The sequence below is a fragment of the Gordionus sp. m RMFG-2023 genome, chromosome 2 (genome assembly GCF_954871325.1).
Source record: "Gordionus sp. m RMFG-2023 chromosome 2, tfGorSpeb1-WG-v2, whole genome shotgun sequence".
Lineage (NCBI taxonomy): Eukaryota > Metazoa > Nematomorpha > Gordioida > Chordodea > Parachordodidae > Gordionus > Gordionus sp. m RMFG-2023.
Genome location: NC_088776.1, coordinates 37,129,941 through 37,143,694, shown reverse-complemented (window position 1 = coordinate 37,143,694; position 13,754 = coordinate 37,129,941). Strand labels below are relative to the sequence as shown.

The 13,754-nt window shown below is 25.5% G+C and overlaps 1 protein-coding gene across 3 annotated transcripts in view; it reads left to right on the top strand.

Annotated features, from left to right (window-relative positions):
- Positions 1 to 13,754, top strand: part of LOC135923310 (protein unc-45 homolog B-like) — a 31,889-nt gene that overhangs the window by 16,737 nt on the left and 1,398 nt on the right. For 2 of the 3 annotated variants that reach the window (XM_065457991.1, XM_065457990.1), the window contains 6 exons: positions 1,283 to 1,398; positions 3,969 to 4,035; positions 4,274 to 4,390; positions 5,863 to 5,978; positions 6,972 to 7,089; positions 7,429 to 7,581. In XM_065457991.1, coding sequence (XP_065314063.1) covers positions 1,283 to 1,398; positions 3,969 to 4,035; positions 4,274 to 4,390; positions 5,863 to 5,978; positions 6,972 to 7,089; positions 7,429 to 7,581 — 687 coding nt within the window. Of the gene's footprint in view, positions 1 to 1,282; positions 1,399 to 3,968; positions 4,036 to 4,273; positions 4,391 to 5,862; positions 5,979 to 6,971; positions 7,090 to 7,428; positions 7,582 to 10,651; positions 10,894 to 13,754 lie in introns of those variants that run through there. The other variant, XM_065457992.1, reaches the window with a different exon arrangement.

Here is a 13,754-nt window from a genome sequence, read left to right as displayed (position 1 = left end):
TGTAGCTCATAGGCCTTTTCATTGTGTGCCCATACCACATAAGTCTGTATACCATTAACTTAGTCTTAATGGGCACTACCTTTAAACTACTTAGTATTCTTGTACTGCGCACTTTATCCTTTCTTGTTACCCCAGCAATCATCCTCAGCATTCTCATCTCCATAGTTTGTAGACTTCTCTCGTCTGATTCCTTGGTTGGCTATGTTTCTGAACTATATAGAATAGTTGGTTGTACTATGGAACTGTAAATTTTTCCCTTTAATTTTTGTGGGATTCTTTTGTCAAATAGCTCCAGATAAAGATCTCCACTTTAACAACCCTTGATTAATTTTACTCTTTATCTCTTTTTCTATTCATGTATTGAAGATAATTCTGATGGAGTATAAATTATATCAAAAATACTCACTGAAACAAATTTTGTGTTCGTTAAATATCCTGTTTTTTTAAATCAACAATGAAGGATAATAAAATTAAAATTATTCGTAAATTTTTTAATAATTCTTAAATATTCTTATTGCTTGAATGATAGATTATGCCACATTATCAATAATCTGAGAGTTTTTTGTTGATAGTGACTGGATAAATCAAATACAAAATCAAAATATATCTAAATTATAAGAAAATGAGGTCAGAACAAGGCAAAAATTAGACAATAATTATATTATGAAAGCTTATAAATATTTAGTTATTTAATTTTTTTAAACAGAGTTTCATCAATTATAAAATAGAAAAAATTAAATTTTTATAATTTATTAACTATTTGAATTTTATTAGTAATTTTTTATAATCTATCCCTAAAAGGTTAAATTTTTTTTTTTGAATTGAATACAAATATTTCAGTATTCTGAATAGAAGATTGAAAAAAAATTTGGTTATTACAATTTTTTAGCTTAGTTTGTTCTATATATTAGTAGATTAGATTTTAGACGAATTAATTAACTTATTTTCTAACGTAAATAATATTCAATATAAAGATACCAATTATGTGCCGAAATATTTTAAATTTGTTCTATATCAACAAAGATTGCCATTTTTTGAAAATAGGAATGTTTCTCGGATCATAAAGCTTGTCAGTTACTGTTTAATTTAACCAGAGTTTGAAAAAAAAATTTTGAGCAAAAATTTTGATTTTTTTTTTAAAATTAGTGATTTGATCTTGAAAGATTATTACAAAAGATTATGGAATTTTTATGTAAAATTTAATCTAAAATCTATCTAAAAAATATTTTAAAGATTTTTTTTCAAACTCTGAATTTAATTAACATTTCATTTTATTCATAAGGATTCTGAGGAATACGTGGTGAAAAGAGTAGATAAGCTCATTACTTCTGGCATCGTGTCCGCTCTCATTCCCTTGTGTAAAACGGAAAGCTCCGCAAATAGAGAAGCTCTTTCTAGGTTTTTTTATAATATAAAACCGCAAGACATGAAAAAAATATCAATTTATAATTTTAAAAAAACTTTTAAGAATTATAACAGCTATAAACAGCTTTATTTTAATGGAATTAGGAAACATATCACAAAGGATAATCTCTTCTTTCAGTTGCTTATTTATTGACCCCCTCCCCCCACGAAATAATTCATTTATTTATAAATGGAATAAGATATGTTATTTGAAGCATAAAACTTATAATCAAAAGTTAAAAAAAACAACGATTATATTTTGTTATACATTATTCCTATATAATATGATTTTTATTTTAATTAAAAAAAACATTTATTAAAATTTGTCCTCAAAATTATGCATACTGGTTATCAGTGATTTAACCAAGACTTCCTACCATTTTTTCACCGAAATAAAATCCTAGATGCCACTACTTATTATAATGTTACGCATTAAATTTAAATATTTAGCACATTTGATACATATTTATTTATTTTCTATTTATTACAAAATATGATAAAAATATAAAAAAGTTAGTAAAGAAACTGTTTTATACTGGCGCTGTTAAAATTTTCAGAAAAAAACGAATTCATTCGCGTTCATCGTTTAATGGCAAAAATCGAATACGTTCACTTTCTAAATTGATTTTCAAAAAAAGAATACATTCAAACTCTTGAATGTCTTATATCAAAATTTAGTGCTGTAAACGTTACTTGAAAAAATATACGCGTTAGTCGTTACCTTGTAAAAAAGGAACGCGCGTTACTCGCTATACAAAAAAATAACACGTTACTTAAAAAAATACTAAATATTCATATCAATTTTCTTTTTATTATTTTTTTCTCCATAGATAATAAAAATAAAATTATACAAGATTAATAAGATCTTTTTGTAATAATTTTTAATTTATTTTCAAAATTTTGATCAAATAAACAAGAGCGCTTAGTGCTCAACATAGTTTGCTAAACATCTGTTCAACTGGTTCAGAGAATGGGATGATTGTATTATATTTTTTATAAATAAAAATTTTAATTGGAGAATTTTTTAAAAATATTTAAAGAATGGCCTTTATTTTCAAAAAAACTTATTAGGTCATTTTCACAAAATCTTTTAATCTGGTATGTGTTTTGTAAGTTAAACAAAATATTATATATTTAAAATAATAATATGAATCATATTTTTACCTTCATATGTTTTTTTAGATTTGAGCAGCTGGACATCGAGATTGAAATATTTGTTTAAGGCACAATCTACTTATACAAAGTGTAGAATTAGTCTTCTATCATTTTCATCTGAAGAAATAAGTACTATTGACATATATTCTTTATAAAATAGAGAATATAAATTAACACATCTTGATTGATCAATATTAATTATATTAACAATCTCGTGGACTTTATAAAATTTAATAACAAAAATGTTAAATAAAATGAAAATGAAGAACCTTGGTGGTTGGTTCTAAATTAACCAGGCTTAAATTATTTTTAAAATTGGGGAAAAATATAATAAAATAAAAAAATATTTTTTCCATATTTTGTAAGAAAAAATTTAAAGTAACGTTTTGCGTTACCATTTCACAAAAAAAGGGAACTCTTTATTTTTCGAAACAAGTGACGAATGACTTTTCTTTTCCTTAAAAAAGTAACAACGTTAATTTCATGACGTTATCAGTACTACTAAATAACATTTAATATTTAGCATAAATTTATCCATAATGTAATAACACCATGTTATTGGTTTTAAAATTTTTATTTTATAATGTATAATGTGTAAAAATATAAAATAATAAAATAAGATTTAAAACATAATATTTGTTAATTATCATTTTTTCAATTAATTTTATATTCAAAATTTTTATCCGATAAGCAAATACGTTTTGTAGTTAACTCGGAATTTTCTACTCTAAAAACGCATTTAGTTAGAGTTGAGGATATTGCAGTGTTCTATTTGATGAATTAAGGTTTTTTTTCTGAAAATTTATTGATAATATTTAATTTCAAAAAATTTTGATAGAAAATTATCCATTAATTCTTCGTGTGTTCTGAAGCTTCTTAATTTTTAGGTTTTCTACGAGCTTCTTTGAACATAATACTAGTTTATTTTTAATTATTTTATTCTGTGAAAGCCTTTTCCATAGTTTAAATTCGTGATGTGTTATGGAGGAAAAATATATTGATTTTCATGTATATGTCCTATTAGAATATGAAATCCATCGGGATTTTGAATATCTCAATTTTAATAATAAGGTCTTTTAAAATTTGAAAAATCGACTTGACTAGAAATATATTCCTGCATGTTTTCCCACACAGTGATATACAGATAATTTTTGCCTTAAATCTTTGTTTATTTTTAGTTTATTTGAAAAATTTAAAAGTTCTTCATAAAATTGTTTAAAATTCACAATGTGGGTACTCGAATACATGATGGAATATATTTTCGGTCAAATCAGATTTTTCAAATTTAAAAATCTACCCCGTTTATTTTGTTACACAATTTTAATTTTATTATCAAGTTTTTATCAAATAAAATTGTCACATATTTATTTAAAAAAATATATTTACAATCTTTTATATATTTTGTCAAGGGTATTTTTGGCTTGTTCGGGAGATCCGAAGCACAGAGGAATCTTGATTCAACAAGGAGGTGCTAAGGTTATATAACTCTTTTTAAAAAAAAATATGAATTAGTAAGCGGAAAATACTGTAACTTCTCGTTACAATCGAATCTTTAATTATATGACATTGTTCTATCTCCTGATACAACTTGCGCAATTTGGTTAAAATTTCAATCCCCATATTAAATAAATAAGGCAATTATTCTCACCTACTACTTCCTTTAATAAATTTCGTTCAATTTCAAGGAAATATTTATTTAATTTTCTTTCATCAGGCCCTACTTTCCTTAACGCTCAGTGATAACACCGACGAAGGCAAGATTATAGCGGCACATGCACTAGCAAAAATATTTGTCACTAATAACCCAGAACTCTCTTTCCCTGGAGATAAAGTACTTAAAAAAATATAAACCTTTACAATTTTCTCAACAGTATGACAAATCGCTAAAAGGAGCTAACTTAATTTACATAGTTTTTTTCTGAACCAGTGTAAACACTTTTTGTTTTATACATATATTGTACTTTAAGACCATACATTTGATAAGTAACACTTTACCCGTTGAGTTTTTATTATTAAAGAAAAGAAATATCGAAATTTTATATTTTAATTTGCTGTTGATGCTACTTGCTGGTACAAATTATGATTAATTATTTTTTTTTCACTATTATTTAATAATTTAGCTCGCCTTTGAATCAAATAAGTAGAAAAACTACAAAATATTTATAGTTCAAGCTAAGCGGAGTTTATTTGAAAATAAAAATATTTTAGAGCAAGTGGGATTTGAATATAAATCTCTTTTATGTATTTTTATTTGTAATAAATATTTAATATTACGCAATCAAGATTTCATTAACGGGTGCCCAAACCTTTATGCCATCTATGAGCAAAATATCTGAGCTTGCATAATATTTTTTTTGGCTAGTTAGCCATTTTTAAAAATCGAACCGTTTAAATATTATATTTATGATTATTAGAAATATACCAATTTTTGAATATAATCCCAAATTAGCGATCGCTTTTATATATTTTATTGGTTTATTTGATTCCCTGTAAACATTTTTTATATAATTTTGTCATAAAAATCTTACCGGATCGACCCTAAAAATCTCTTTAACTATTAAATTATATATAATATACTAATTAAATTAAACTTTTTATACATTATAACACCATTCCATTCTCGTTTCATAATTTTTCCCAAGCTCTGTTTCCTATATATGTATGAAATATTACAAACCTTTATTAATTATATTTTAAAAATCAAATTGGATAATCCTTTTTAATTATGATTCATAATGCGATATCGACTAAAAAGTAATTTTCTGATAGATGGATTAATGTTTCAGAATAGCCAGCATCGAGCCAATTTTCGAAACTTTATGATATGAGGAATTATTGAGAAATTTCACGAACTTGTCTGAGAGAATCATAGTTATTGTTGATGGGGATGCAACCTGATTAAATAAAGATACGCTTAAATTACGGAACAAAAAATTATGAACAATTCAATTTTGTTGAAAATATTTACAATAATTTAAATTTTCATAAAAATTTAATAAGTAAAAACAATTAAATATTTTTATTGAAATTTTAAAATACTTATAAATAAAACATTCGAATATATTTTATGCGAAATTGGATATTATACACTCTTCAAGATTGCTTTTTATCAAAGAATTTGACAAACCCTAAAAATCGCAAACTAGTAAGATCTTAAACATATAAAGTAGTTAAATTATTATTTTGAATATAATGGGCTAGATCACATGAACTAATTTATAATTTCTTGAACCATGTTTGGTTAAAAATGAATTATTAACTTAAAATTCACTTGAAAATATATGTATATCATATAAAAAATAGTATTTAGATTTGGTGAGACCGTTGCTAATACTACTTCACGTTGAAAGAACAAATTTGCAAAATTTTGAAGCACTCATGGCTCTCACTAATATCTCTAGTATAAGTCAAACTGCCAAGTATATAACTATACTACGAAATACTTTATTTTTGTGTTACAACTTTATACACTTTTATGGTAAAAAGATATCTAATGTGCTAGGGCACCAGTTTAGACAGTTCGAAAAAGCTTGCGGATTGGTGATGCTCGATTTTTGAAACATAACTGGACCAATAAATTATTAATGATCCGGTTCCTAGATACAGTCATAATTAATTCATTCGTTGTGGCACTCTCTTTGAAGCTTATGAACGATAAATCTTATTTGAGGAAGGGTCTATTTAAATTAAGACGATTAAATTTGAATACAGTAGTAGGAATTATTCGTAGAACCATCAAATGTATTTCATATCTTCAGATACATTATTTTAATGTGAGCTTAGAGTCATAACATTATCTATTAAAACATTTTTATGGCAGTAAGAAAATTTTAAGCCAAGGTTTGTTATGGCACTATAATAATTTTTATTCTTCTTCTCCGTTTAATGGGGATTTCCAGGTTTACCCAGGTAAATCAGTTTCCCTTCTGATTTTACTCCCCAATTTTTGTCAGTCCAGAACATCATTATTTGTGAGACTCTTTTTTCTAATATCCTCCGTTATCTTGGGCCTTCCTCGAGTTCTTGATTCTCTTACTTCCATCGAGATGTATCTCTTAACCCAGTCATTCTTTGTCTTTAAGTTCCACTTGCCCCATTTCAGTCTATTATTTCTCATTACTAATCCAATCGCTTCTATTCCCATCCTTGCTTGCAATCCCTTGCTAGTTTTTCTCTCTTTCAGAGATACCCCACACATCCATCTAACCATTCTCATTTCCGTTCTTTCTAATTTAGATTTTTGAGCCACTTTTATTGCCCATGTTTCATCGCCATAAACTTACAACTTCTCACATAGTTTACCTAAACTTTTCCTTGCAATTTCGAGAGAAGATTTTATTTACTGGAATATACGACATATCTGTGTCTTTTTAATATTTAAAATTTACATATTCATTTTTATGACTTTCTAGAAAACGCATATTACTAGAGAACGGTATGTCTGATATAGTTAATTACTTGTACGACGATAATCCGCCTTTACGACGAGCGGCTACAGAATGCTTATGCAATCTTATGCTATCTCCAGAAGTATATATTTAAAATAATGTTTCTTTTACATTTTTATTTGGATTTTTTTCCAAGTTATTAAGCATTTTGCTTTATACCAATAAACGCTTTCTTATTTATATTTTTGAAAAAAGTTGTACCTTTTAAGCATCAATATCGGATCGGCACTGTTAGAGTTTTTTTTTAAATTGGATCAGCCAATGTCTTTTTTAAAATAGAGCTAATACCAATTATATTTTTTATAAACATTTTATTAAAACCTTTCCTTATAACTAATTTTTTTTAATATTCATCTTATCTTCTTAATTCCTAATAATAGGAAATTTATATATATATTTTTTTAATAAACTAAAATTAAAGTTTACAGATAAATTTTGCGAAATAGGCGACGATAGGGTTAAAATGGTTGCCCTAGTTATATCCGACACGGAAGATTTAAAATTACAATTGGCGGCTGCTGGTACCCTATGTTCTTTGGTTAGCAACGATAATGCTTTACGGAAAATTTTGGAGGTTTTACGTATTTTTTTTAAAATTAAAATTTATAATTTCACATAATATTTTTTTATTATTTCATTATCACTTTATTTCCTATATATCATCCTTTTTAAAATATAATTATTATGGAAAAATTAAAAATAAGTAATACTAAAAATTATTTTTGGAATATCTATGAATTCTCGGAACAATTAAAATGAAAAACATTAAAAATATAAAAATTATTGATATAACGTTCCTCCTTTTTGGATAGGATTGGTCAGCTATTTGATCTATATGCCTCTTTTTTGCTCCATGAAAAGTGTTGGCTTTATGCATTACCTTCCCAATTCTTTTCCTATTATCACTTTAATCCATTCATTTATGTTGAGAATTCTTTCTGTCACGGATAGTTTTTGAAGTATAGGCAATCGGTCTTTCAATTTTGTAAAATAATACCGCTTATGTCATGTAACGAAGCATCGCATGCCACGTGTAGTGGTTTATCTATATCATATAAAGTCGTTATTGGAGGCATATTAATTTTTTCTTGAATAGATTGAAACTTAAGTCATCATTCGTTGAAAGACTTTATCAAGATTTTCGAAGTGTTCCGTTCATTTTTAAAAATGTCATCCTTTAAAATACGCAAGCTATTGTTATATCGAAAGGCATTCTTTTCATTTCATAAATCCCCAATGATTATTTATTGTCCTTTATTATTGTTAGTTGATTATGAGCATTAGAGAAATCGATGGTCGAAAATATTTTTTAGTTTTTGAAACACTACTAGTTGTCACATTAGATTCCATTATAAATTGAATAAGAACAAATAATTAACAAGTATTGTTCAAATAAAAATCATCATGGTAACTTTCCAATATATCCCCCCCCCCTCTCTTTAGGAAATTATTTATTTATAGCTTCAAAGTCTACTACATTCGTTTTCTGGTTTTATATTGTGAGCTGGATTATTCCTAATTTCTTTGATTTGCTTTATAACGGCAAAATTAAATCTCATCCGTACCTTGATTCACCAAAGATAATTTATAATACACTATTCCTTATTTCATTTCTATATCTATTTACCAAGAATGACTTTATTATCTATAAGCGCTGGGAGACCGAAATTTTTGCATATACGCACGACTTCAGAATCATGTCCTAATCTTCGACTAGAGACAAAAAATCCTTAAGATTTCCAGTTTTTTTTAAAGTTTCTATCTTAATATTAATATTTTTTACTCAAGTCTTGTTCTAATCGACCAAGTACATAATATCTCTACTTTCTCCTTTATCATTTTCCTCATCCTAGCATTGCGAGATTTAGTGTTTAGATTATCAGATCGTAGTCCTACTCCTCCCCAGCTAGCATCGCAAGGTTTAAAGTATCAAAATTATGATTTTTTTCTGTACTTCCTTTCCTCAATCAATATTGTAAGGAGTAAGATCTCATGCTCATTTTCTTTGCAATTTTTCCACAATATATTTATTATATAAATAATCATTTACCTCAATCATAAGTCCACTAATATCTAATTGGTAATTAAACTTGAAAATAGCCGTTAAAGTTTCTACCAATATTTTATACGGTAACAGATCGTTAAAATGAAAATAATATATTGTAGGCCTCCTTGGACAAATCTATTATTAAGTGTTCCACTTACATTTTTGTGAATAAACCATGATTCATGCCTAGCTTATGATTTCCACTTATAATTTGAGCACATCAAATCTTGTATCTCCGAAATAGAATCCATCAAATTTTAAATATTTCTTTTTTTTATCACTTTAAATTTTTACTTTAACTTCTTCACAACATATGTTCTTTATATTTTTTTAAAGGCAACTTGACCACCAAATATTATATTATTATTTCTTTATTTTATACAGGGATGAGAACCCGAACCCTCAATATTTCGCTGAACCAAAACCCTTTTTTAAAATTTAGGGTTCAGGGTTCAAGCCTTTTTTTTTAATTTTTAAATTTATTTTTTTTATTCTAAACTTTCATTTTATTTATTTTAAATTATATGTTAAAAATAATATATAATAAAAAACATGTAAATTACGATTTTATTTATAAAAGATTTCCTATTTAAAAAGAGTTCTTATTTAAAACAATTAATTTTTAATCAAAAAAATATTAATATCTAAAAAAAAACATTTTTTGATCATTTTTCGTGTAATTATTTTTGTTATATTTAATAGTCGGTCATTTTTCGTAAAAATTTTGAAAATAGAAATATAATGTTTTTTTTAAAATTGTATTGTAGTATTATATTATATATATGATATATTATAATTATGATAATAGATTATTTTTATGGCGATACTAATTAAATTTTTAAAAAATATGATGTTTCTTATTTTAACTAATTTAATAGGTCATTATTTTTCTCGTATCCGAACCTTGAACCCGGACCGGGTTCAGATATTTTTCACTGAACCCAAACTCGAATCTATTTTTTAAAAGGAGGGTTCTCGTCCCTGATTTTATATTTACAACCCCATTTCAAATTTGTCAAATAATTTACTATTTATTTATGAAATAATTAACTCTGAATCGATTACTTTATATTTTAAAAATCATAGCTGTATATTACATATTAGGCCTATTCAAACATGAATTGAATAATATTCAAATTCGATTCTTGCGATTCGAATAAAACTACTATACGTAATTTTACAAATCAAAAAAGGAATTTTTAATTATTCGATTTTATTTGAAAAAATTTTGTTTTTTAATACCTAATACAAACTAACGTTCTCAAAGGGTTAATTTTTATCTTAATAAATATTAAATAACAGAATATATATATAATTACTATAATTAAAAATTATGTTGATTTTTCAACATATTTCCAAGGTGCAGAAGCGTAGGCGTAAGAATTTCTATATCTCAGCGCTTATAGATGATAACTATTCAGAGAAAATTGCTTTAACATTACGGTTGCGGAACTTTTTTTGTTAAACATAGATATCGAAATGACAGAAAGAAGAAAGTTGTTTCATAAGTCATTCTCATGAATCAAGGTACGGATAATATTTAGTTTAAGAAGATAAAAAACAAATTTAAAAAAAATGCATAATAAATAATCCAGAGGACAGAAAACTAATGCAGTAGACGCTGGAATAAATGTAAATACATGGATACAAAGTCGGAGTTCATAAAAGACGAGACAGAAAAAGAGTATAGTCAACACTTTAGGAAGAAAGGTATAAGTTCAAAAGTATAAAGCTGTATGATTACTTAAAGAATAGAGAATACATAATTAATGGGAGGGGGGAGATATGCTGGGAAGTCAGCATAATGATTTTTATTTTAAGAAAATACCCGTTAATTCTTATTTAATATATATGTGCTATTTATTTAGATAAAAATTTATACTTTACCCGCATTCACAGTTAGTACGAATTAATAGCTGGTTGATCGCAGCCAATTTGCATTCCTGATAATTAAAAATAAATATTTTACATTCATTTAAATAACCATTCATTTCATTGAATAGAAACAATCTTGTGATATTGAAATTACCACCTTATCCAATTAGGAAACGCGATGTTTCAATATCTGCTAAAACATAATGGATTGATACTATAGCCATGATATTGAGAGATCAATATCACAGATCCTCTTTTTAATTTTTTGGTATTAACCTCTTTTTGAAAAATGTATTTCGTAAATTCTTTTATAGAGATTTGTGACAGGAAGCTAGAAAAGTGTATAAATAAAATACATGTAGTATACTTTACCAGGTCCTCTATATTCTATATCTATTTTCTCTCAAATTATTTTATTTTTTAAAACTCTTCTGTATTGTAATACAGACAAGAATATTCTCTAATAGCATTAATCAATTAATGTTTACCTAATTTTATCTATAGGTTTAATAATTTTAATAGTTTCCATTAACTCTTTATTTATTTTCTAAAAATAATATATTATTTTTTTAACCCAATTTTTAAGTTTAATATCTCGGGAAAAGGTTTCCATATTTGAATAATACATCTTCTCCTTTTTAATAAATAAATTTATATTCAAAAATATTATATAAATATAAAATGAAAAATCGTCTGCTTTATTTTACTATAACAAAGAACAAATTATCTATATTTAAATAATAATCCTTTGCCGTTCATTTACCATATCCCTGTATGTAGATCTGTTCTTATATCACGGTGTAATAAACTTATGAAATATGTCCAATATTGCATGAAACATTTAGATATATGTTCAGATGGAAAGAAAAAAAGAGCTTTATTTTTAATGATAATTTTATTGATTTATATTATTTTAATAAATAAAATTGAATTATTGATTATATATTTTGGGTAATAGTTTATAAATAAAAATAAACACTTTTCTCATTTGTATGCTGTTTTTAAATAATAAAATTTTCATATAGGGATATTGTAAATGAAAGGCACCTAGGATTATTATTTAACAATAAAGAAAATTTTTTCTCTGATAGTAAAATAAGGCAAACGATTTTTCATTTTATGTTTACTAAATATTTTTGAATTTAAAACTTCCTTTTGAATTCAGGAATTGTAAACTCTAAGCTGAAATTTGTTAATTTAATTGGCCCGGGTCCTATTACCCTGGGTCCAATGAGTTGCCCATAAATTGGTCTCTGCTTGGTCTGGTATCAAAATGCCCAACGAAACATTTTTAAATGTCTGAACTCGAATTTGGGTCCAGAACCTTGCTTTATTCTAAAGCAGTAGATCTATTATTCAAATATGGAAACCCTTTTTCAAGATATTAAACTTTAAGATCAGGTCAAATGTTTAAAATTATAATATATCATTTTTAGAAAATCTATAAAGAGTTCATGAAATTACAAGAAGAAATTCTTTAACAAAATAGTAGAGAATAAATATACTTGTCTGTATTGCAATCAGAAGAGTTGTATAAGAATTTAAGAATAAAATTTTAGAGAAATAGCTGTAAAAATAGTAGAACTCGTAAAGTATAAATACATGTATTTTATTTATACACCTTTCTAGCTTCCTGTCTCAAATCTCTATAAAAGAATTTACGAAATATATTCAGGAAAAAGAGGTTGAATACCAAAAAATTAAAAGATAGATCTAGTATCTAACAATATCATGGCCATATTATAAATCCATTATATTTATTCATTGGATAAGGATGTTTTATCAATATCATAAGATATATTTCTATTCAATGAAATGGCTGGGTATATAAATGATTGCAAAATATAATTATCAACTGTTGTTCAGCAAAATCACGCTATCTGTAAAGGCTAATTCGCTGAGATCGATGAGCTGTTGATTCGCCGTGAATTCGCGCCAATTCTGAATACAGGGTTATTAAGCCTTTTCTATTTTTTTCTTATCTTTATCTATAATACACATTTAAAGATAAAAATTAAATACTTTAGTTAAGGAAAAAAAATCTGAGAGTTTTAGTTTTTATTCTGCACGAAATAATCAAGCAGAGACCTGCAGAAATACCATTTCCACGGCCCGGCCAGAATTTCTTTTAAAAAAATTTTTTTTAGGCTCGGCCCGGATTTTTTTTAAAAAATTTTTTAGGCCAGGCTCAGAATTTTTTAAAATTATATTCGATCTGATGTATGCAAAAAATTCACTTATTCGGTATTTTATCATAGTTTTCAGCGAGTATTATCATTTAATAAGCAAGCATATTTACATATTTTATCTTTTAATATTCTAAACAGATATTTAGTATATTACAAATTGATACTATAAAAAATTTGTATAAATAATATTTTGAGAATATACTATATGTATTTAAAAATAAAACGGATATTTATAAAAATGGAAGTAGATAATATTTTGAGAAACACTATATTATATTGTATTTATTAAAAAAAAAAATTTTCGTCGATAATGATCTTAAATTTGGACCAAATTTCTGATTTTAAATTAGTTGGTTTAAATGTATATACATTATTTTTAATTTTATTAATTATATCACTGGTATTCATCATTGGTGTGATATTTAATGTTCTTTTTATGATTAATTAATAAAAAATAATTATATTATATAATAATGAGCTACCTTAATTGAACCAATTTATCATTGAATTTTGTTTCAAGTGATTCTTTGAATGTATGAATTATCTATAAGATTATTATTTTTAATTTTATTAATTATATAACTGGTATTCATCATTGGTGTGATATTTGTTGTTTCTATGATTAATTAATTAAAA